Source organism: Vidua chalybeata, chromosome 2, assembly GCF_026979565.1.
Source record: "Vidua chalybeata isolate OUT-0048 chromosome 2, bVidCha1 merged haplotype, whole genome shotgun sequence".
NCBI classification, from domain to species: Eukaryota; Metazoa; Chordata; class Aves; order Passeriformes; family Viduidae; genus Vidua; species Vidua chalybeata.
In genome coordinates, this window is record NC_071531.1 from 57,407,459 (window position 1) to 57,430,550 (window position 23,092).

The following is a 23,092-nucleotide window of genomic DNA, read 5'->3' on the forward strand; positions in this document are numbered from 1 at the left end:
ACAATCTTATGCAAACTGTATTCACTGTCACTTCAGCTGCTAGAATGTTTGCAACACTCCTATTTCGTATCAACAAAATAGAGGCAGAGAAGTTATGAGGATTAAGTAAATCTATCCCTTCTCTGTTAGGATGCCACTTCACTTCCTTTTCTGATTTTTTTGTTCTTTTAGGACAAACATTTTCTTTGTCACATTTCTCCTTCCTTACCTGGATAGCATTGCTTGAAAACCAAAGCTGCTGTGTACTTCTGAAAAGAGCACACTATGGTGAAGTTGTGCCTGGGAGCCCTCCCACCTGTAACAAGGAAGCACCAAACAAACTAGATTCTGCTTTGAAGCAATCACACAGCTTCAATCACAAATCTCAACTTGGTATAAAAATAGCTGAAATCTAAAAGATAAACTTAAATTGATGGGTAGACTAGGAGATTGTCTAAAAATAGAATCTAAAACATGAGCGATATTCAACATAATTCTCTGAGTGAAGAAAAGTTGGCAGATATGAGAGTTTTTACTTTGTTTTGTCTGAATCCATCACATAATTTGCTGTAGACATTATACAGCAAAAGATATGTAATAGATTACTAGGTATTAGCATGAGAAAAGCTGAGAATCATCTGTACAGCAAAGGCAACTGACCTGTATTTTTCTCTGTACTTCATTAACTTTGGTTAGAAGGCAGAATATAATTCTGATCTCTCAAAAAAGGGAAATATTGAACATTTGCACAGTCTAGCTCAGCCCAGGTAATAAAATCTTGCAAAAGTATTGCCTAGATCATCTTAAAATGCTTGAGATCAAGACACTCAGAACATTTGAAACTTTTATTAGTTTCTTCTGACTCAAAGTGAAATATATAAATTTAAAAGTTTAATCCCAAACAAAGTTTCAACATCACCATTCAAAAGGATTTCTAAGTAGTATGAGACCAATAATAATGCTGGTAATTATTGATCTCATAAAAAAATAATTTGTGTAGAAGCAAAACATAAAGGCAGAGAATGCTGGAGTGCTTTGTCTGTCTGATTCTCTAAAAAAACTTCGCATTCATTGAGAAGTACTGTTTCACTGAACCAAGTACTCAGAGTAGGAAAAAAGAATAGAAGTAATGTCAATGGCTCCAGCATGATATTGAACTTGCTATACATCCCAGAGTAGATATCAAAGAATGGTATTATTCTTCATAAAGCTCTGCACTTCTACCTACATTTTTAATCTTAAAGTCTCATTATTAGAATAAGACCAAAATCAAATATCTCCAGCTTGTTGATAACTAATTTGGTCAATCAGAAACAGTTACAGAGTAGATACAGATACAGAGTAGATTTCTTTGACCTATGTTAGTCCTCATCTAGGATCATACATATGCTTGCATAAAACACAGAACCTAAAGAAAAGATGAGAAAAATATATAGAAAAGAATAAACAGAAGCAGCAAACGCAAGACTCAATATCTCATTTTGTGTGGGCTTCACCTAGCAATTTCCAGAATTTAAAGTTGTAGAAACAGATTCTGCTACTGAGACATACCAAAAAATAAAAAGAGACCCTCAATACAAGTTGCTTTGCTTTTATAGCTTTCCTGGGAAACAATTCATCAGATGAAATTGGAAAATGGATACTGTGTGCAAGTAAACAGCAAGTTAGCATCTTACCTGACTATGTTAGAAGTAAGCAAGTTAGAAAGGATTATAGTGCTGGACATAAAGACTATTAAGTGGTGTCAGAGCAAGAAGGGCAGTCTGACAGCTATTCTGAGCACAGAGAGAATGTGATAGATGTTCTGTCCAGACAAGAAATCCTATGGGAGGAAGGATTGTTAAACAAAAGATTTTACATGTTGTGTCAGTTCCTGGAGACTCCCAGCCTCCATCAGTTTCTCAGAAAAGGCCATCACTAGTTCTGCAAACTTTGAAAAGAAATATTTCTCCACGATCTTCTTTTCCTATTATCTCATTAAGCTGGTGTATTCATAAAAGAACTCATCATCCTCAATGGGATGGAAAGCATTGGTGATGATGTCAGACAGCAGAAATGTGCTTGATGAACTTTCTGCACTTATCAGTCTAGACTGATTCTAACTCAGTTAAACAGAATGGATTTTAATTATCCAACAGAGTCTAGCAAGATTATGCCAAGAAAATTAATAGATAGTACAGCAAAAATGTGGTAAAAAAATTTTTGTAATTTCTGCTCTGCTGCAGATGGATAATATTTTCAAATTACACTTAGTATCACTTTTTCATATAGATACATTAAATTTCTTTTATACTAGTAGCAATACCCTAGAATAAAATGGTGCTGTTTTACAGAGAAGCCTGATGGGCAGCCTTGGTCCTAGAAGAGACTCTGACAACTATACTGAAGACCTTCATTTCACCCTTCCTCCAAGCAGTTGCCTCTGTTTTTTTCTTTATAGTCAGGATCCACAATATTGTTAATGAGGCAACAGCATATGCAGATATAGCTCTTCTATGGGATGAAGGTGTGAATTGCAAGAAACTGTGTTGAAAGATGTAACACACAGTGATTAAGCAAAAAACTCAACAAAGCTACTGAATTTGCAGATATTTAATCCCTTGAAGTTTTTTTGACAAAGACATGAAAGTATAGATTTACAATAAATTAAGAAAACACAGACTGAAAAAAAACGAGAACAAAAGAAAAAGAAACTAAAGATTCCTGGGAAAATCTAACAAAGACAATAATTTATGAGTAACTACAGAAAAGTCCATAATTTGGTATTTTTTACTGATTATAAGGTAAACATATGCAGGATTCACTAAGAAAAGTATAAAATTAGCATCTTGCTGTTTTACTGCTCCCTTGTTGATATTATTGTTTATGTTTTATGGGTTATGATACAATTTTCAGCTTAGGATACCTTTAAAAGAAATATAGATTATTGCTCTTATTCTTAAACCATACCAAACAAAACAACTACTCTGTTATTTAAATGCGAAAAGTGAATGCTACATGCTACAACTTCAAGTGAAATAAACAGGCAATTAGCAGATGTGTCCAAAACTAATAATTCTTGTAAGACTTCTAAGTAGGGTGATCTCAAACTGTCCAAACTAGCGATAGGGTTTAAAGTATCAGCAATGGAAATGGAAAAAAAAGACAGGTAAACAAAACAAATTTATCCAAAACCATTCTATTAAAGGAGTAGCAGGCATATGGAACAAGCTGTTTAGTGAGACAGCTGATTAAGATAGCATAAGTAAGCTTAAGAGACAGCTAGATATTCTTATGCAGAAAGTGGCTTGGATATCACAGGAAGAGAGTATAAGGCTGAGATAACTAAAGTGGGATGTGCATATTGTAACGCAAGACTTACTGTCATGATAATTTTTACAGTTTGGGGGAGTTTTCTGCTTTCCTTTCACTAAGACCATTCCATAAGCATTTCATTAATTATGAAATTAATTATATCTAATTTGCATTGTCTTTCTCATTTGTGAAAATGTTTAAAATCACTACCAGACAAAACTTGCTATCTGGATACATTTTCCTTGAAGTCAACTACTTCAATAATAAACTGACAGGCTCTGTCATTCACTGTTTTCATTAATTAAATGAAATCATAAAATAATTAAATGAAAATCATAAAATTAATTAAACGAAAATTATAAAGTAAGCTTGATTGCTTCCCATCTCATGCTGAAGTCACAAGATTTTTTTATAAATTTTTTTTTGTAAAATTTCCTACTTCTGTGTTACTGAGAGGACAACTGCTGTAGTGTTACCAACACACTTTTTTATCTCAGTATAGCCTTTTAATTTTCAACCATCTGGGCTAGAGTTGCCCAAAACTGTAGTCAAAACACTGGTACAACTAGAATTCTTGTTACTGTCATTGGCAGAATTGGATGCATGACAATAGTGTTTGGAATTACGTGAAGAATATGTCAAACTTAAACTTAACTAATTTTTAAATTAGGATTCTCATGTCAAGATCCTTACTTCACAGTTAATCCGGATAATTTTTCAATAATTTCATAAGATTTAATTATTAGTGTTGTTCTAACAGCAGAAGCTAAAGTATTTTAAATATCTTTAAAAGACAATAATCAATCCTAGAACTTGACTACAAAACAGTGAATTCCCATCCCTGCATACATCCCAGAATGGTGACAGAACTGCAACTTCTGATATTGCTTCAGGCATTGCTGGAGACAATTGTTTCTAGCAAGCTTTCCATCTCTTTTTCCCAGAAAACAATTTTTTTCTAAAGAAAAATTCAATTCTTTTTCTATCCTAATCACATATATTTCTTACCCTCCTTCAACTTGGCTTATGACTAGAGAAAACAATTTTATTTATCTTCTTTCAAAAGAGAAATATTACGTTGGGCTAAGAACCCTAATCATACTAAGCTCAATGACAAGTAATCATTGATTTCATTTGGAACACCACATAGCACCACATTTGTTACTGCAATGACCTGAAATCCCATAAGGTGCTTGGTGCAGGTTCAGTTTTCATAATATAACAATGATTTTATTATAACACACTAGAGACAGAAGAGTTCATTCAAGAAAACAAATTTATATCATTACTATTTGTAATTATATTTGGGGGGAAGAAAATATTTTTAAAAAAAGGAAAAATAGTTTGTCACTCTATCTCCATTATTTTATTTTCCTCAGTAAAAAAATTCATATAAACAGCCACTGCTGTAGATCAGTGGCTGACAATACTTAACACCCACAATTCAATATGTGTTTCATAAGAACATGAGGAATTCATCTGAGTGATTGGAATAAATGTTTTTGATGAACAGGGTAGCTCAATTAGATATAATGACAAACGTAAACCTGCACATAGCTCTTTGCATTATAATGAAATTAAGCAATGGGAATTGGAGTTGGCTTAATTTGCTTGCTAGATTGCATATATTTTGAACAGAATTGGGTTTGATACTGCTGGACAAACTGCAGTATTATAAACACTGGCCATACAGTCCTTTTCCAAAAGACTAGACATTTTTAATCTGAGTACTAGATAGTTTCCTAGTGAAACTTTAAAAATTTTAAGGCTTTTTAATGGCTATACTTGATAGATGGAAATCCAGAATTTTTGTCTTTTTGTCACACAAAACTGAGAGAATAAGACACATGCTCAGATAGCTTCTTTAAAAAAAATCTGTCACTGCATCTTTATAACAGATCAATGTCCAATTATAAGCAGAGAGTTGCTGTGGCAAAAGTTCAGGAAAAATAATCTTTCCAGCATTTATTACTTGGAAAATAAGGTCACATATGAGGTCAACTTCCAAATGTATACAGAATAAATTATACTGCAGCATTCTAAATATTTTGCACTGCAAAAATTATACTGCAATCTCAACATAATCAGAAAAATGAAGTTGAACATGTATTTCCTGACAACTGGACTACAGATCAGACTAAGCTAAGAGGTGAAAAACCCAGGTCCAATTAATCAACAATTAATAAAAAGCTTATCATATATTTCTGCTTAATTAGAAATATAACTTCTTATTAAGGCTGACTGATTTAATAATTTCCCAACTGTCTTTAACACTGAAACACCCTCCCCACAACAAAGTAAAATAATGGAAAACATACAAAGCATTTAAAAATCATTCCGTGATGCACTGCTTTATTGCTTACAGTGTAAAAGCAAAACATAGAGGCAGAGAATGCTGGACTGCTTTGTCTGTCTGAGTCTCTAAAAAAAATAGAAGTGTATCTTTTGAAATAAAAGACCTTCTAATTAGATAAAATACATTTGGAAAAAAAAATAATTGGACACAGTTTGAGGAAATAAATATGTTTGTTTGTCAGAATGAATGTTGGTAGAGAACATTGTCATTGTCCTGATCTAAGTCATTTTGCTGTTTAACAGATAGTCTTAATCTTTGCTACCTTCACGGGATGTGAATGAAAGTATACTGAAAATAAGATCATATTAGTATTTAACACTTCTCACAGTACACTTAATTGGGAAATCAACATTACAAACAGGAAAATGCATGAAATGAAAACATCTTCTGATTCATTTTTACTCTTGCCTTTTATGCAAAGCATTTTCTTTTCCTCTTCTCCAAAATACATGAGGAATATAAATGACTGGTGTTCTTTTATCTGTTGCAGTCATGTCTAGTTTGAATTTCCAAATCAGGCTTTGACAGAAGTATTGCATATAGTATATCACAGGCAATGCCAGTGCAGATAGAGTATATTCTAATCATTTTCAAAAGTATTAATTTTTTTTTTTTTTTAATCTGCTTTGGACACTTGTGGTTTTATTTCATGTTCATTCTGAAAGATACTGTGTTCTTTGCTCTGGGCTAGTGACAAGATTTACTGTTTTCTCTGATAATATTATCAGTGGGCTATTCCTTCCTGATAAACCACAACTGCAATACTAAATAGGTTGATAATGACATTTTAAAGTTTACGCTTTTGTAGGCATTGTAGGCTTCACTCACCTTGTTCAAGTGGCTGGCTTTTAGTTGAAGTAGTTTTCATCTTGAGTGCCTCCCTAACAGACATGTCACAGCAGGAGCCTTTGTTAGTGTCTTGATCACTGTCAGCCTGATCACTGTCCCCATGCCCGCTGTCCCTCAAGCTGGCTCTTTCTGGATCCTTGAATGTGGAGCTACTGAAATACATATTAAAAAGAAAAGAAAAAAAAAAAAAGAAAGAAAAAAGAGAGAGAGTTGTATTTACTTGTTCTAAGTTGAATTGTACTCTCTGGCAAAGCAATTTTGACAAGAATGCAAATGGGGAAGCCAAGAAAGTTATTTAATAGGCCTTACCTTTGAACAAACTGCTGCCTGCTGCCCATGTAATTGGGCTCTGCGGGAAAATTGTCTGTCTGTGAAAGAGAAGGAAAAAAATACGTATAGTTGTACACTGGACAAATCTCCTGCAGAGCAACAAGATTTCCTAGAGGAGAAATGATTAATAATTCAAAAATTCCCTTAATCTTCAGATTTGTACATTTTAATTAAATTGGAAAATGCTGGCATGTAATTATGTGCTCAGAACAATTAAATGATTCCGGTCCACAAATTACCTGCTAAAGTAAACAATGAAGCTCCAATAAGTGACATTCTCTGTTAGTAACCTGACAGATGACACTGTTTATGTTTTTTCATTAGCTAGATATTAAGACTGATGGTTATTGAAAATGAGAGAAAAAAATCACTCTTGCATATTAAAAAAAGTGAATTATTCAATAATACTAATTTTTAATCATAATTACATCATCTATTGGGATTCTGAAGCTCTTACTGCTGTAATATAGTTTTGTATGCTGCTATATTACACTTGAATTGAAAAAAATAAATAAAAAATCACGAAAATTTATGGCTGATTAACTGTGGGGTTTCTCAGATGCTACTGGAAAAATGCAAGTATGAAAACATTTGGATTTTCTCTCTTTAATTTTCATCAGTATTAATATCTATGTCAGAATAATGAGAACCAAACATGCAAAAGAGAATATTGAATGATCAATACTGTTGACAAGTAGTTTTTAAAAGAAGATACTTTCATTAAGTATGTCATGTATATTTTTAGCAGCATGAGCCAAGTAACTGTAGAAGCACAAGTATTAAAAGGATCCAGACCAACATGGAGCTCTGCCAAAGGGAACTGAATTCCCCTTGTATCATTAGCTGAAGTTCTTTGGGAGAAAGAGAGACTGCATCATTCAGAAAACTCCACATACTGTACATTCACACACGTCACTTCTTGCAGCTGACCTAGCGACAGAGCTTCTACTGTTTTCTTCATCACTTCACATTACACCTCTCTGCTCCGCAGCAGCTCCGGCTGTCGCAGTAGCATCCAGCGGATCAGTATCCGTAACACGGGCAGCACTCAATTAATGGAGCTGAGGGCCCGAGGTTTAATGTCACACAGCAAGTGCTTACACAGGTGACTGGGATCTTAGATATTTGGATTTCCCTGCCACTCCCCACCCCATTTTTTTATCTTTGCCTTGGTTTTATCTGTAGGAGGTAATTAGAAATATTTGCTACTTCTTGTATGGTTGGAGTATTTGAGTTTGGAAAAGAGGCAAAAAGTTTTATTCAAAATTTAAGTCACTGCTGTTTGCAACAGAAATTGGGCAGACACCTGTTACTCCCAAGGGATTTGTGAAATAAATGTGCTTGTATACCATGGATGTCTTTTGTGTTTTAGAGAAGGGATGGAAAATATAGAACCATCTTCCATTCAGCATGTATGTCAATGTACACCACACTTTCTTCTAGTTTCTAAATCCTTTTGTTCACAAAATAAGATTATAACACATACTATGTTCATATCCATCCTAGCTTTAATATATGCAATTAGAATAAAAGTTCATCTTCACATTTAGTATGTATCAAGTTAGAAAAACAAATATTGGAAACAACAAAAAAAGGAAGTATATGTCAGCATTCTTATGTATATCTCTCAATGCAGCACATCATATTTTGGAAGCAGCTATAATTCTGTTGTTTCTTTTCTTCTCACAAGTTTTAAGCTAGTGAGAGCTGCTCTTTTGTGCAGCAAAAAGATATATATATATATATACACTCATACAGAACCTAGTACTTATCAACTTGAATAAACCTTTACAACTGCAGGACTCATGTCTCTTTTCTATGTCTAATATCTCACATACAGATATCCAGGAAAACTGACCTTATGCTTTTACTTATGTAAGACATCTGTCTCCTCCTAAACACAGCTGCTACCAGAATCAACATTTCCATTTTTCATGATATTGGCAGTCAAAATGCCTGCTATAAACTGCTTTTTCATTAATTCTCTGCCATTACAAGTCATACTTTTGTCCTGAAAATAATTATAACTTCTCCTTTTTAATGGTTTTAAGAACTTAACTGTAAACTAGACCACTGTAGGAACCGGTCATACTTTTTGTCTCTGCTTTTTCATAGCAAAAGAGCATTTCACTCATCCTGGATGAGCCAATACACAGATATTAAAATAGAAGATGTGACTGCATCTTAGCTGCTGAGAAATTCTACATTTATGGTAATCATTAAAGACCTTTAACTAGATAATAATTTGAACAATTACCTTCATACTGTATTTTGCCTCAATACAAGAATTGAGTGCCATGTTACAGCAAGATCATTATTACAAAAGAACAAATGTAAGTACTTGGTGACCATATACAGACACAGAGCTCAGAGTTGAATACTGTTCTTTCTGCACTATAAGCATTAGTCCTTCTTCTATGAATTATGAAGGTATGATGCTTGTGTTGAGATGGAAAAGCCCTCTGAGATACAAGCAGCAAAGGGAGGACTGTTTCATGTATGAAAATCTCTATTAGAATTGTGATAAATAAAAAAAAATTAATTGTAAGGTTTGGCAGTTTGAAGGAATCTTAGAAATGTAAACATCTACTTCACAATGGATGAGAGAGAGACGAGTGTCTAACATGTCTAACTTCCTTAAAATCTTTTTTCTTTTATCCTAGTTGAAGTGAGAGGTCATATACTTAAAATTTTTACACTTTAATATTTAGGGAAGTGATATTACACATTCCAGCTCATGTATTAATCATACTTCTTTAAATTGCATAGCTGTAACTCAAAGAAACAAATGCTACTTAAAAAATCTAAAAAACCTCTTGTTCTTCTCTGGATATACAGCCCTTTCTAGGACAACAAAATCACCAAAACTCTGGCCTTCCAGTTTTAAGGTAGGTTGCAGTTCACCTGCAGAAAACCACCTAAAATCTAGTCAGCTACTCTAGCTAATCAGCCAAGATCTCTCAATGTGCCTTTGGGAAATATAAAACATCCCATTTGGTCATCTAGTATTAGGTACATAATACTCCTGGGGAGCATTATTGATATAGGTGAATCTTGACAACCAGCAAGAGGTTCAGTGCAATAGCTAAAGCTAAGTAAGATGCATCAGGTCAGAAGAGAATTGTCTGGAATTTCAGTCTCCTGATAAATAACCAAAAATTATTCAAATGCCAGCATCATAAACCTCCTGAAGAACAAAATAAAACAAATTCCACCCTCGTTTTCATCCTCCCACCAAAACAATCTCCAGGAACAATTTGTCTCTAAAAGTCACCAGAGTTAATCTGTAAAGAAATGTGAATGTTTTTATCTCCGTGATTCAAGATTGAGGGCTGGAGTATCAATCAGGTCACCAGCAGCTACCACAGCACAGGTTCTCCAGTAGCAGGACAAATGTTATCTAAAATTAAAACAAAAGCAGGAATGTCCACCACCACCAGAAAACTAAAGTCTGTGATATCAACCTAACTGTCCAAAGATACCTTAGAGAAGTGGCCCTGGTTTTATGGCTCATTTTCACAGATTAGTGGAACCAGCTAATTTCCAGCGAGAGTATGCTGTTAAACCATTCAACAGATATTCTTTTTTGACAGTTGCTATAACAGACCTTTACAAATACTTTCGTCTACCTATCTGTTCTAATATGTGACTCTGGATCAAATATGAAATTTTAGGAACACTGTCATTAGTGTAATGTTGCAGAAAAATGTCTGAGGATTTCTGTTCAAGCATTTGATACAGCTTTCTCAGAAGTTGAAGCTCATAAAAAAAGCCATTTAAAAAGACGTCAGAATGCATAGGAACCTTTCAAAGCTGCAAAAATTAAAAAAAAAAGTTTACTTCCTTTCAGAAAATATCATACAGTTTGATTTTGTTGCCTTTTACTTCAGTCAGTTGAGAAGAAGGAAAATAATAGAGGCAAATTAAACCTGTGCAAAATATACTTTTCATAGAATCATAGAACAGTTTAGGTTGGAAGAGACCTTAAATTTCATCTAATTCTACACATTCTCTCCCCATGATGGGTAGGGATACCTTCCACCAGTTCAGGTTGCTCAAAGACCAATCTAACTTGGTGCTGAACACCTCCAGGGATGGGGCACCCACAACTTCCTTAGTCAATCTGAGCTGGTTGGATTTACCAATATGGAATTTCAAATGCAACAGTATAATTACTAAAGTCCAATAATGGGACTTTGAAAAGCATTAACTGACCAGTGTTTCCATGAACAACACATAGAATATCTTTCCAAGTACATCAACTCTCTACAAAACTATTCTGTTTATTGCACCTGTCAGGACTTATATAGTATGACCACACCAGGACCTAGATAAACTAAAATTGTTGTCAAGTAGAGGTCTCACATAGTGTATTTGGAATACTAAATTTTATAGACTCAGAAATAAAACCATTCAAAAGTTTGAAAGTCAACTGTTAAGTTTCTAGTAATTAATTCTGGAATGGCTATGGTTTCCAAAAGTTTAATTTAGAGAAAGGAAAATGAAAAATTATAGCCAAGAACAGAGTATGAGAAACATGTTCTTCATAGGATCCATTAACCGTAAATAAACTCATAAGAAAAAAAGCAGTAAAAACCTTATCACTGGAAACAGCTTGAACCAGCCTGGGCCAAGCATTACACAATGAATTATAGAGAATATTTTTAGCAATGGGCTATATTAATCTCTTATCCCTTTTTTATCTTTTCATAAATTCATATTCACAAGGTATATGTGTTTACTTCTGTTGAAATATTAGGCTATTTTTATAAATACAAAAGAGTTCTACTGTGGGTCTGCACACACTATATTTTTTAAATTCAGGATTAGAATTACAGTACTGCATTAATCAATCAGGTTTTAAAAATTCTGCTATTACTCAGCAAGAGAACAGTAGACAACTTCACAAGTTATCTGCTTTCAAGAATTGCTGCAAAAAGCAGACTGTTTCTTAAAAATTAGAGGCTCCTCACTGTTTTTCTCTTTACTTTTTAATAAAAACATTTTTGTGTCACAGTTTTTAAGATTTCTAGCAATATTTGGTGTATTCCATACTGTTTAAGTAAAATTAGAGAAAAACTTAAAAAAGAGTTTGCAATTCAATAGTTTTGTCTAATAAAAAATCAACACCTACAAAGAAAAAGAGGAAGTGAGAAAGAAAGAGACAGAGACAGAGAGAGAAATTCAATATTTAAGTATTCTTCACAAATTATGCCTAGAAATAATTGTCATATAAGGGAAAGATGTACTCTAAAATATGAAAAAAAAAGACTTAGACGTTAATCAGATTAATGAATATTAGGTGAGTAGAATATTCATAATTTTTTTCTCAGAATTACAAGAAGTATCACATTTTCTGAAATTATTTAATGCAGCTCCATTTTATGTAGGTGTTCATACTACTATAATAAAGCAAAATGTCTTTGCTGACTCTAACTTCTTTTTAATTAAACATTAAATGCAAAAATGAAATGAAACATCTCTCACCTTTATCAGATTGCCACTTAATATCTAATTCAAGTACCTTCTGTGCCTTTTCTTGAAAAGCTGAATTCCAAGTATTCATCCTTCCCCCATGAAACAAAGATCTTATATAATGGCAATCTCTTCTGGAGGCAAAAGAATTGTATTGTGCCAAATTGAGTTTTGAAAGAACAGACAATTGTCTTCATTTTGTTAGGAACAGTGTGGGTTCAACACAGGACAATTTTTCACAAAGACTTCTCAGTATAAGACTGCCAGTAAGTGTGTATAGTAGTTTTTGCTTCCACAAGATTTACTTCATTAAGAAAATTCACTATCCCAATAACAAAAACAAACAACAAAACCAAAAACTGGCATAAACATCTCATAGGTTATTCTACCTTTTTCAAGAACAAAATTATATAGGCTATTTTTAAAAATATTATCCTACTATGTGCTCTCCACTCTCATTCCTTGGAAAATGTTTTTGATATATAACTTATATGACTTGTACATATTTGGGAAATTTCACACTTGCTGCAAGATGTGTATTTTGGTGTTAAAGGTCCTACGGTGTGTTTATGTGAATTTCTGACATATATAGCATTCTTCAAAAGCACATTGAAGACACAGGGCAGTAAAAACAGTCAAATGCACAAGGCAATATTGTTCATGAGGCTGCTGTACTCTTTCTTAAAGTGCTGGTTGGTGGCTCGTGTTTTCTCTTCCTCTTGAATGAGAAAAGCAAAACTGTGAGAGGAGCAGGTCCTGAGCTCTTCAGTCAATTGCACAGTGATTTCTGAAAAGTAAAGCTCTGAGGACAGACACTACCATCTTTTCCCATAAGCAAAGGAAAGCAGATCTCCCTGTATAAATGCACTGTTTTCTCTTAGCAAGTACTATTTTGTTACCAAAATAAATTATTGTTGATTTATTGGTTAAGGTGTCATACTAAGGCATTGTAGATTATTTCAGCTGTTTTCACTATTTGTTTAATGAAACCGAATATTTATTAAATTTTTATAAGAGTTTATTCTGCAATGCACAAGGTACTAAAGGTGGCATAAGCTGGACTGTGGTAACTTAACACAGTGCAAAGGTTAGAAATCATAAGGCCCAGACAAGGTTCTTCTCATCTCAATGATGATTGCACCAAGTCAGAAGACTGAAGAAGCTAAAAAGGTCACTACAGAATGACATAATTTTAAGTGATCCTGGTAAAAAAAGTAGATCTGAGTGACATTCAAAAAATGAGGTGAAACCAGACCCGGATCAGACTTTTTGATATGAAATAAAACATTTAAGTATTTCAGGAACAAGCTTGTCTCTTTGTTGGCAGGGAAGTCAGCTCAACAGAAGCCTTCAGCTTCCCTGCCAGTGCAGGATGTGTGTTTAAGGTCAGACTTCTCTCTCTAAGAAAGATGGGACAAAGAAAAACTGTGGAAGCTGAACCCAAAACTTTCTCCTATAGAAAAAGGAATCAAGATTTTCCAGACCAAACTCAAATTGCTGGATTTTTTACAATGAATTCAGGTTTCTGGGCCTTATTTTATTTTGCTCTGGAGAAACATGAAATGTAATGAAAGTAGCATGATCTCAGAAGAGAATGTGGAAAGTTGTCAAATGTGACTAGGAAAAGGGAATTGTAATATGAGTTCTGAAGTTGAACTACATTTTGGAGAAGATGCAAGATAAGAATGTAGGAAGAAGTGCCAAACATCACACCACATAAAGAGCTCAAGCTGAAAGTACAATAACGCTATCACAGCGTCAATAAATAAACATAATGAAATTCATGACACATTATTGCATTGCTCTGCACTGCCGCTATTCATTTAAAAATGATGAACACATTTAAAATAATTCGCAGCTTGTCAAATGCCTGTGAGCACTGCAGTTAGACTGGTGCCGTAAGAGGCATTTGTAAAGGTCTTACAAGAGAGTTTCACACAACTTATAGCAAAGTAAAGATGGAAGTATGGGAATAAAAAACAATAACTGCACCTGAATCCGTTAGTACAGTTGCATCCAATATATTTACACTGCTCACCAATGATATGTACTTACTGAAGCTACTCTGTCAATAAAAAACACATTAAGAACCTTTTGAAAGAGCTTCCCTGTCAATTAGGATGTAGATACATTCTATCGCTCCAGTTTTCCTGTCAATTTAATATACTGGATCATATTAACAGTACTGGTTTGTCAATAAGGCAAATCCGAATCCTATTAATAGAGTTACAGTGCCAATATAATCAGCTTCCCATTTATCGAGCTTCCCAGTATTTGGGAAAGCTGTGAAATGGGATTATAAGGTTAGTTTACATACATCTGTCTCTATATTACATAAATATTTCAGGAATTATATCCCGTTGTGTAAAGAAATACGTGTAACCACTTTTTTCCATTACAAAAACTTCAGATGACAGGATAGTATAATAGTTTGCCATTGCTGAGAAAACATTAAATTATCCTCATTTATCACATTGTTTCCTGCTTTCACTAAGTAAAACTGCTATTTTATGACACAGTCTACTCGTGTGCCACACATATAGAACTGCTAGGAGATGTAGGCACTTCACCCACCCCCCTCTCCAACCACTCCGCAAAAGATAATATCTGCTTCAGAACACAAAAAGAAGAAAATAGAACATATTTTGGAAACAAAATACAAATCACTCCACAGTTTCAGTCTGTATTTAGCCCTTGTGCTGTGCTGCATAGTCTTTGTGGAAATGAAACATGTAAGTATAATTCTAGTGTAACAGAAACCCCCAGAAATAATTACTAAAAGGTATTAATGAATTAAAAAAATAGTAGAAATTCAGCAAACCTTCTATTTAATAGAAGTCTTAATGAAGTTGAACATTAGTTTCTTTTAACCACATTCAATATGAAACAACTACTTTCACTGGATTAGCAGAACATACAAGAGACTGTTAAACCTGATTATATTAAAAAAAAAAAAAGTAAAAAGTAATTGCATTAAGAGATACTGGGTATTCTCTTATCAAATTACCTCTCTATGTCTGACTTGAAAATATGGATTTAAGAAACATGGTTCAAAAATGACAGTTAAGGGTCAATGAATCAAGCTGCCCATTATATTTTCTGGCAGCAGATGGGTGCAATGAAAGCTAATGATTGAATTTGAAACGCTTTAATGCTCCTTTTATCTATGGCTACCACCATGTTGAGTCTACCTTAGTATTCCTAACAGATACTATGTTTACTGCGTAACAGACTCAATTACAATTAGCAACTAGAATGAAATCTGCACTTATCGCAATATCCAGCTTATTCAAAGAATATCATACCATGAACTCAAAATAACAATACACATAGGAGTCTGTCTTTTATAGCATTTGTTGGTTGTTTTTTTTTTTTTTTTTTATTTTTCATGATAAATATGAAGTCTAAAATTTAGAAGAAAACTTAAAGGGAAAACTTTTGAAATAGTGCCTTGAAATGTAAGGATATAATCAAAGTATTTGTTTAGAATTTAAAAAAGTTTAGAACCTTTTTTCTCCATGAGAACAACAACTGAATCTTTCTTTCTTTCTTTCTTTCTTTCTTTCTTTCTTTCTTTCTTTCTTTCTTTCTTTCTTTCTTTCTTTTTTCTTTCTTTCTTTCTTTTCTTTCTTTCTTTCTTTCTTTCTTTCTTTCTTTCTTTCTTTCTTTCCTTTTTCTCTTTCTCTCTTTCTCTCTTTCACATTCTGCAGTGCAATGTTGATCTCCTGACATTTTTTTTTTTTTAATTTTGAGACACATCTGAAAGATCTCAGTGAAGCCAGTAGGTAAAGTGAAATTTGTCCTATTCTTACCACTGCTTATTTCCTGTTTCTAAGAGCAACATAACTCAAATGTTTTCTGAACAGATAAAAGCTTATAAACACTGCAGTCCTGGATGGTGGAGAAGGAGAACAAATTATGGCCTTTGAACACTGTTAATCTGTTTTGTACTTATCATATTTAGTAAGGAGAAAACAGAGACACTGGATATTTAAAATCTGTTAACTTTTTGTTAACATCTATCCAGTATGTTTACCTTTTTCTGTCCAACCCACACTCGTACTAAAGGCAACAATAAAACTCCCAGAAGCCATGACCTGAGGTCCAGTGAAATCAATGGGTGTTTTCAAACTGGTTTCAATAGCCCTTGGATCAGTCTGCTTACTTCAATTACCAGCTAAGTGAGCCTTTACATGGCGTGCTACATTCCCACAGATACATATGTTGTATGCTGAAGAAAGTTGCATTTGAACAGATTTGTAATGGCAGTGACGGGGAAAGGTGATTAGCTAGGCAGCAAATGCTGCATGCAGCACAAAATTCCAGTTCTGTGTTTCTTTCCTACAGAGTGAAAGAAATTAGCAACAAAGATGGAGCAGGATTTGGTTCTGAAGCCATACTGCCTGCACAGAAAACACACACAAAGAGGAACACTGAAGCTTTCTTCCTAGGTGGCAATCAGAAAAAAAGGGGTAAATCTAGATCACCTCCTTTTCTTTAAAACTGCCGCCTTATCCCCTTTCTCTTTCTAAAATACCACACCAGAAAAGCAATGATTCCCTAAAATTCCCTAGGAATTCAGAAGAAAATCACAGATGTTGAAATTTACATTATAAGCTTTTGCCTAATTTCTTATTTAGGTCATGCAACTCTTTATTTCAACTTTTTTCTTAAAAATACTCAACAAGGTATTCTCTAAACATTTGTGACAAGATACAAAACCCTACTTTCACACAGATTCCTTCGTATAATTATTTTCTCTAAGCACTAGGAAAGCACTAAATATGCTGCCAAAATAATGGCTGAATTTATGACAGAATAGTAGATCATCAAGCTTTACAGACTCACACGGCCATGCAAGGAGATTTTCAACTGTAAAATGGTGATGAGTTGATTTATTATTTGTGACATAAGATAAATAATTTAGGCTTGCACAAATTTAGCAAGAGGTTCTGTCCCTAAATAAATTTTAAAGTCATAACAGTTATGTGTCTATGATGAGGTACCTCATAAAATGGAAAGTTTGATTGAATACACCATTACACCACGAGCATAGTAGCAGTGGTCAAGTAGATTTGGACAGAAAAAAACAAGGCTATTCTGATATAGGGTTATGTGCATGCATCCACAACTCTGTCACTTCAGTGTTAACCCACTGCAATGTCTTCTGATAGTACTCTCTACTAAATTGATTCAAAACAAGCAAAAGAAAAAATAGCTGCCTTTCTTATAGGATCACCTCATCTAGGACACAACCATCACTTAACCACAGGTAATCTCTAACTTAATAGGTATTTAAGAGCTGACTTTGACCTGTAAATTCTTAAAAGACTGGGAAAAAATGTTCTGGATTACCCTTCCCATTATGGCTTGACATATCAAGACTCTGAAATCAGATCTTTCTGTAAAATTAAGAAGATCTACATAATATATGGTCTCTGCAAAATTCCAGGATTTGATAAAGTCATCGTTCTGTTCCAAAGCAATGTTGGTTTGTCAATATCTAGGACACTGCTTCAGGTTTCACTGGGGATAGAGTGACTGAACATGAATGCTAATATTTGACCGAGGGGTTTGTTAGCACACAGGGATTTAATTATGGACTTCCTCTCTATCTAATTAGCAGGATGCTCACCCAGTATGTGAGCACTTTTTTCCAAAGTGGAATGCATTGAACATCAACTGAAGGATGAATATATATTTTACTTTTTAAAATTTTATTTAAGACCTCTCAAAGAAAAGTTTATGAAACATGCTCTAAATAATGTCCACATAATGTCCACAGACGTTCCCAAGTTGACATTCAGAAGCATGTATATGTGGAAACCTCTTTCAAAATGGGAAAAGAAAACACTACAAGTACAGTGCAAGAAATTTCAAACAAAAGTTCATGCAAAATGAAAAAAAAAAAAAAAACTTGGGATTGTTCATACTGCTCTTCCTGGATACTCAAACCAGATCATGTGTAACATGGACTAATGCTGCTCCCTGCAGGTGGATCATGAGCCCACATGAAGCCACACCAACTTCCAACTTCACTGGAATTCAACACGGAGTTAGGTTCTTAGCTGCAGAGAGTGATCTCCAGGAGTACAGCCTTTGCATGCAATTCATTTACTCATATGCTCTCAAAACTTGCTTACAGGTAGAAAAACCCACTGGAAGATGAATTATTTCCATGGGAATGTGTTCATTTACATAATTTCAGGGCCATCTTAGTTTACTGGTGTTTCATGCATTGTGCTATTTGGAATAAAACAAAACCTACAAAATATTAAGGAACTACCTGCAGCTTTATTAATGTCTTGATAAATTCCTAAGAATGATTAAACTTGAGTTTTTTTGGTGTTTTTATTTAAATCTGTTGAGGCATAACGCAATAAAATTTGAAATACCCTTCTAAATAATGCTAAAATCAACAGCAAAGTCATCCACTTTCCATGATAACAGAAGTGGCATCTTGCTCCTAGGATGCTGTGGATCACACTTCAGCACAGAAACTTTGCAAGGCAGTGGTATAGCATCTTAGTCTTAAGGGTTTATAGTAGCATTCCTTCTTTAACCTTAACCACAGGATAATAAACAGCACCAATATAATGATAGTCCAAGCTACCAGTAATCTTAAGAACGTTCAAGGAATAGACTGGAAGGAATCAATCTGCTATTTTCATATATCTGCCCAAGGGAAGCATTGTAATTGCAAAAATTTACTCAGACTGCTGAGACTCATAGTAATTATGTTTCTTTTTTAATAGAAATAGCCACAGGTAGTAACAAATTAGGTTTTGAGATGGGGAACTGGGCATGCATTCTAACCCAAATTACTATGTAATTGTCTTTATTATAAAACACTATAGAAAACCCAAAACTTATATCAGAACTAAAACTTTTCCTTAAAAAGTGTTCTCCTCCCATGGCTATTCAGCATGTGTGCCTATTTCTTCATTCACAGGTATCAGCAAGACCAGTATGACTGCAAGTAATTTATCTAAATATTTTTGCCATTGCAAACCAAAATTCCTGAAGCTTACATTTGTTTTATAGAAACAGCTTGCTCTTGCTTTACAAGTAGGTCAAAATCTGAAAATCCAGATACACATTCCTAAGTTTCCTTTGCCAATACCAGGGGATGAAGTAAAGACTATTTGTGGTCTACACATATATTAAAGGAACTGAAATTAAAGTTCTCTTCAAAATTCTGGAAGGTTGTTTGAAATAAATGAGCCCAGGAAAATACTTAAAATTAGTTATTTCACACTTGAAAGAATTATTATCTTGTTATGCCACACTGTTGCAATAATGAGAGGCATATTTTTGGGAAAGATCATGTATGTGATGGCCAATGAATACATAACAAAATAAATTTATACAGTTGTTTCTGCCCCTTGCAATACTATCCCCTGTTACACCTGAAAAGTAGCTACATGTGGTTTAAACAGACAAAATACATGTACAGATTTAGACAAAATAAAGACTGAATATTGAAAGAAATAACAGACAACATCTTGTTTTCACTTCCTTTTCACCCAACAACTACAAAGCTGACTGATATATTTCTCACCTTGGAGCTATGAGATGCAAATTATCATGCACTTTTTAATAACTAATGCAGTCTATGGAATCAGTTAAGTGCTGTTTCTTTTCACATTTTGCATGAATTATACTTCCTTTTAATCATCACTCTCAGTCCTGAAGTTTGATAGCAGGATTCCATCATGAAGTGGAAAATTAGGTCCTTCCTTACCAATACTGTTGCCTCAGGAAAAAAATGACAACATCATTTGTCTCTAAACTTGATGCTTTCTAGTTTGCAGCAAAAGGTGCAGGTTGACAACATCTTCCAAAACACTGCTACACAGCTCTGTACAGATCATATACAAAAAAAAAAAAAAAATAGATGCACATTGCTCATTAATAATGTTTTTTATCCATCTCAATGGTTCTTTTGATTCCAGTCTGCTCTCTTTTCTGTATATCCATGTATGCATGCATACACACAGTTACATATCTGGCCCATAGCCTAGAAATATAATAGTTTTGAAGGCTTCGTGGTTGTCATTTTAAAAAGGCTTTTAATTTCATTATTTCTCAAGCACTTTAAATTCCACTATATTCTTAATGTCATTTGATACACTGAAATGATGAAGAGATCACAAAAGAACACACTTGGTACTTTACAGCTGTGGCTGGATAATCTGGCTCATGATCATCAAAGCAGGATTGTTTTTATGATCTTCAAATCTGCACATCAAATTACTAAAGTCTCTGCAAGAAAGCAAGACATCAGGACTATCTCAACAGAATATGAGAAAATGTAGTTGGAGGCTAAGTGAAACTAACAGCTTTTGCAGCTTTGCAGCGTTCTTAAAGCAAAGGAGAGAAGCAACAGGGACCAGTTCAGGTAACACAGACTAACAGATTCTGGGCTGAATTCTGCACAAGCTTATACACATCAGCAACCCCACACCTGTAAATGATCTATTTAATTTTATGGTTCTATTGACCTAAATTAAAATGGTCACAGATTAGGTGTTTTAAGGATCCTGCCCTGAAAGAAATAATATTAATTTAACTATATATATATATATATATATATATATATATATATATATATATGTATGTATATTTCCACAGGCCTCAAAATTACTCATGCTCTGACTAACGACATGTTTTTTTTCTAGATTTGCACAAAGAGAGCATTTTTTACTCAGCTGGCAGTAACTCAAGTGCTGAATCTGAGGTACATCATTAAGACAATGTTCTTTTCCTTGTTACTTTTAAAATTTTATAGAATTTAAATATTTTCATTAAGAATTAATGAACATTTGTTTAGCCCACTTCAGCTTACCTTTTTTTAAACTGATTCGTAGCTAAATAATCATAAGTGGTTGCTTAGCAATCAGCAAAGAGAGAGACAGAAATATAGTAAGTAAAGAAACTGACATGTTCTATGTTTGAATCATGATATTCAGTAAAAACAACAGAATAACACCAAGAGAAGTTTAAAACAAAATTCTCTTAATAAAAGAATATAAAAAAACTGCCTTTAGGAACAAATTATGCATTTAAAAGCTACAAATTGTTATTCACATGTCTGTTGCTATAAAAAAATCCTGTAGCTATTATTAAAAATACATTAAAAGCCTTCAAATGTTCATGAAACCATTATTCACCTTTTGTTTTAATTCAATTGTCAACTGTGCTTCCAATGATTTTAAAAACAGTATATATCTACAAAGCAAGCAAGAGTTTACAGCTTTGAAGACTTGAAATTGATTTTTAATGCACCAGCTTTCAAACACTACAAAGGCTGCTCTCTGCTGATAAAGACAGTAAACAAGAAACTGTCCTTTAAATGTTTCCTTTAATGTTTTTACTTAATTAAAAATCAATCAAAAAACATTGCCACATAAAAAAATTAAGACATTAAAAATGTTTACGTTTTTGACACACAATACAGTCAAACCAGAATGAAAACTTATGATGTTTCTTTTGTTTACTTGTATTAGTTTAGACTTTTTTTTGCACTGTAAACACTGTTAATCAAAAAATAAAAGCATGTAAAAGTAGTTTATCACTTAACTCAGGTCTTTTCATAGAGTGGAAATGTTAAAAATATGATGAAATTAAACTAGAAATTATAAAAGTACTAAAGTAAAATACTTTAAAAACACTTTAAGATTATTTTAATATATTCCTATCCTCTAATCAGACCAAAGCTTATTTATGTAGATTAGTTATATCTAGAGTCTCATTTATCTAACCTGTATTTACTCTTTGATCACAAAGCTTGTTAACTTAAATGGTCTTTTATTGTTATGATTCATTTTCCCATAATTATGTGGTTTAACTGCCTGATTTTTTTGTTTGTTTTAATAAATATATGCACATGCACCAATCATATTCAACAGTATTATGCTGGATGCTCAATGAACTGTAAGAGCTATTTCAATATAATAAAAGTGCCTGGAAATGTTCCAGGGAAAGGACTGGAAATACGAGTAATCACAGTGTCACTAGAACTAGTACAGGCAATACACACACGTCGTACACAGATCAGTAGATGGTCTGAACTACTCTCTGAAAATCGTTCTGCATGACTATCACTGCAAAAGCCTGCAATGTATCGATTAGAGGTCTCACCCACACAGCTGAAATGATGCATTTGCATCCCATGTCAAGACTTTTCCTTTCCCCTTTGGAGTTCTCCTTTGGCAGGCCACAGACACTGCAACAGAAAGCCACCCACCAGGGAACAGGAACTTTTCTGTTACGGGTTAAAGTATTTTATGAATGTGAGAAACTCTGATCTGATACATATGCCACAAAGCCAGTAGAAAGGTCCATGGCTAAAATCAAATATCTTAATTTGAAGAACTTAAGATGCCTCAATTGCTTATACCTTATTCTATTGAAAATAGACCAGTATGGGACTGATTGTCTTGAGGGTTGGAAAAGGAGATACACCCTCAGTGAACCAAAGTGAGATACAAATTGATCTTTATGCTGTTCCTCTGTACAAATAACACTAATAATTGGCTGAAACTATGCAGTTTTGTCTTTATATGTAGAAGGACTTCTCAGTTTTCAGGACAAAAAAAAAAAAAAGAGAACTCATGTCAAGCAAGTGGATGAATTGATCTGCTATCTTTTCTGTGCAGGTAACACAACTACCTAGTGGAAGCAAACCAGTAGGAGAAAGAGATGGTTCTTGTATGACCTTGTTAAGAAAGAAATGTATCAACAGCCTCTGGGATTTAGCTAGAAAATATATGACTGGTCAAGAAGGTTATTTAAAGCACTGTGTAA

General features: G+C 33.8%; 1 protein-coding gene across 1 annotated transcript in view; it reads right to left on the minus strand.

Moving 5' to 3' along the window:
* Positions 1–23,092, minus strand: part of PCDH17 (protocadherin 17) — a 92,602-nt gene that overhangs the window by 59,212 nt on the left and 10,298 nt on the right. The window contains exons 2-3 of the mRNA XM_053936478.1: positions 6,788–6,846; positions 6,458–6,630 (exon numbers count right to left, since the gene is read on the minus strand). Coding sequence (XP_053792453.1) covers positions 6,458–6,630; positions 6,788–6,846 — 232 coding nt within the window. The remainder of the gene's footprint in view (positions 1–6,457; positions 6,631–6,787; positions 6,847–23,092) is intronic.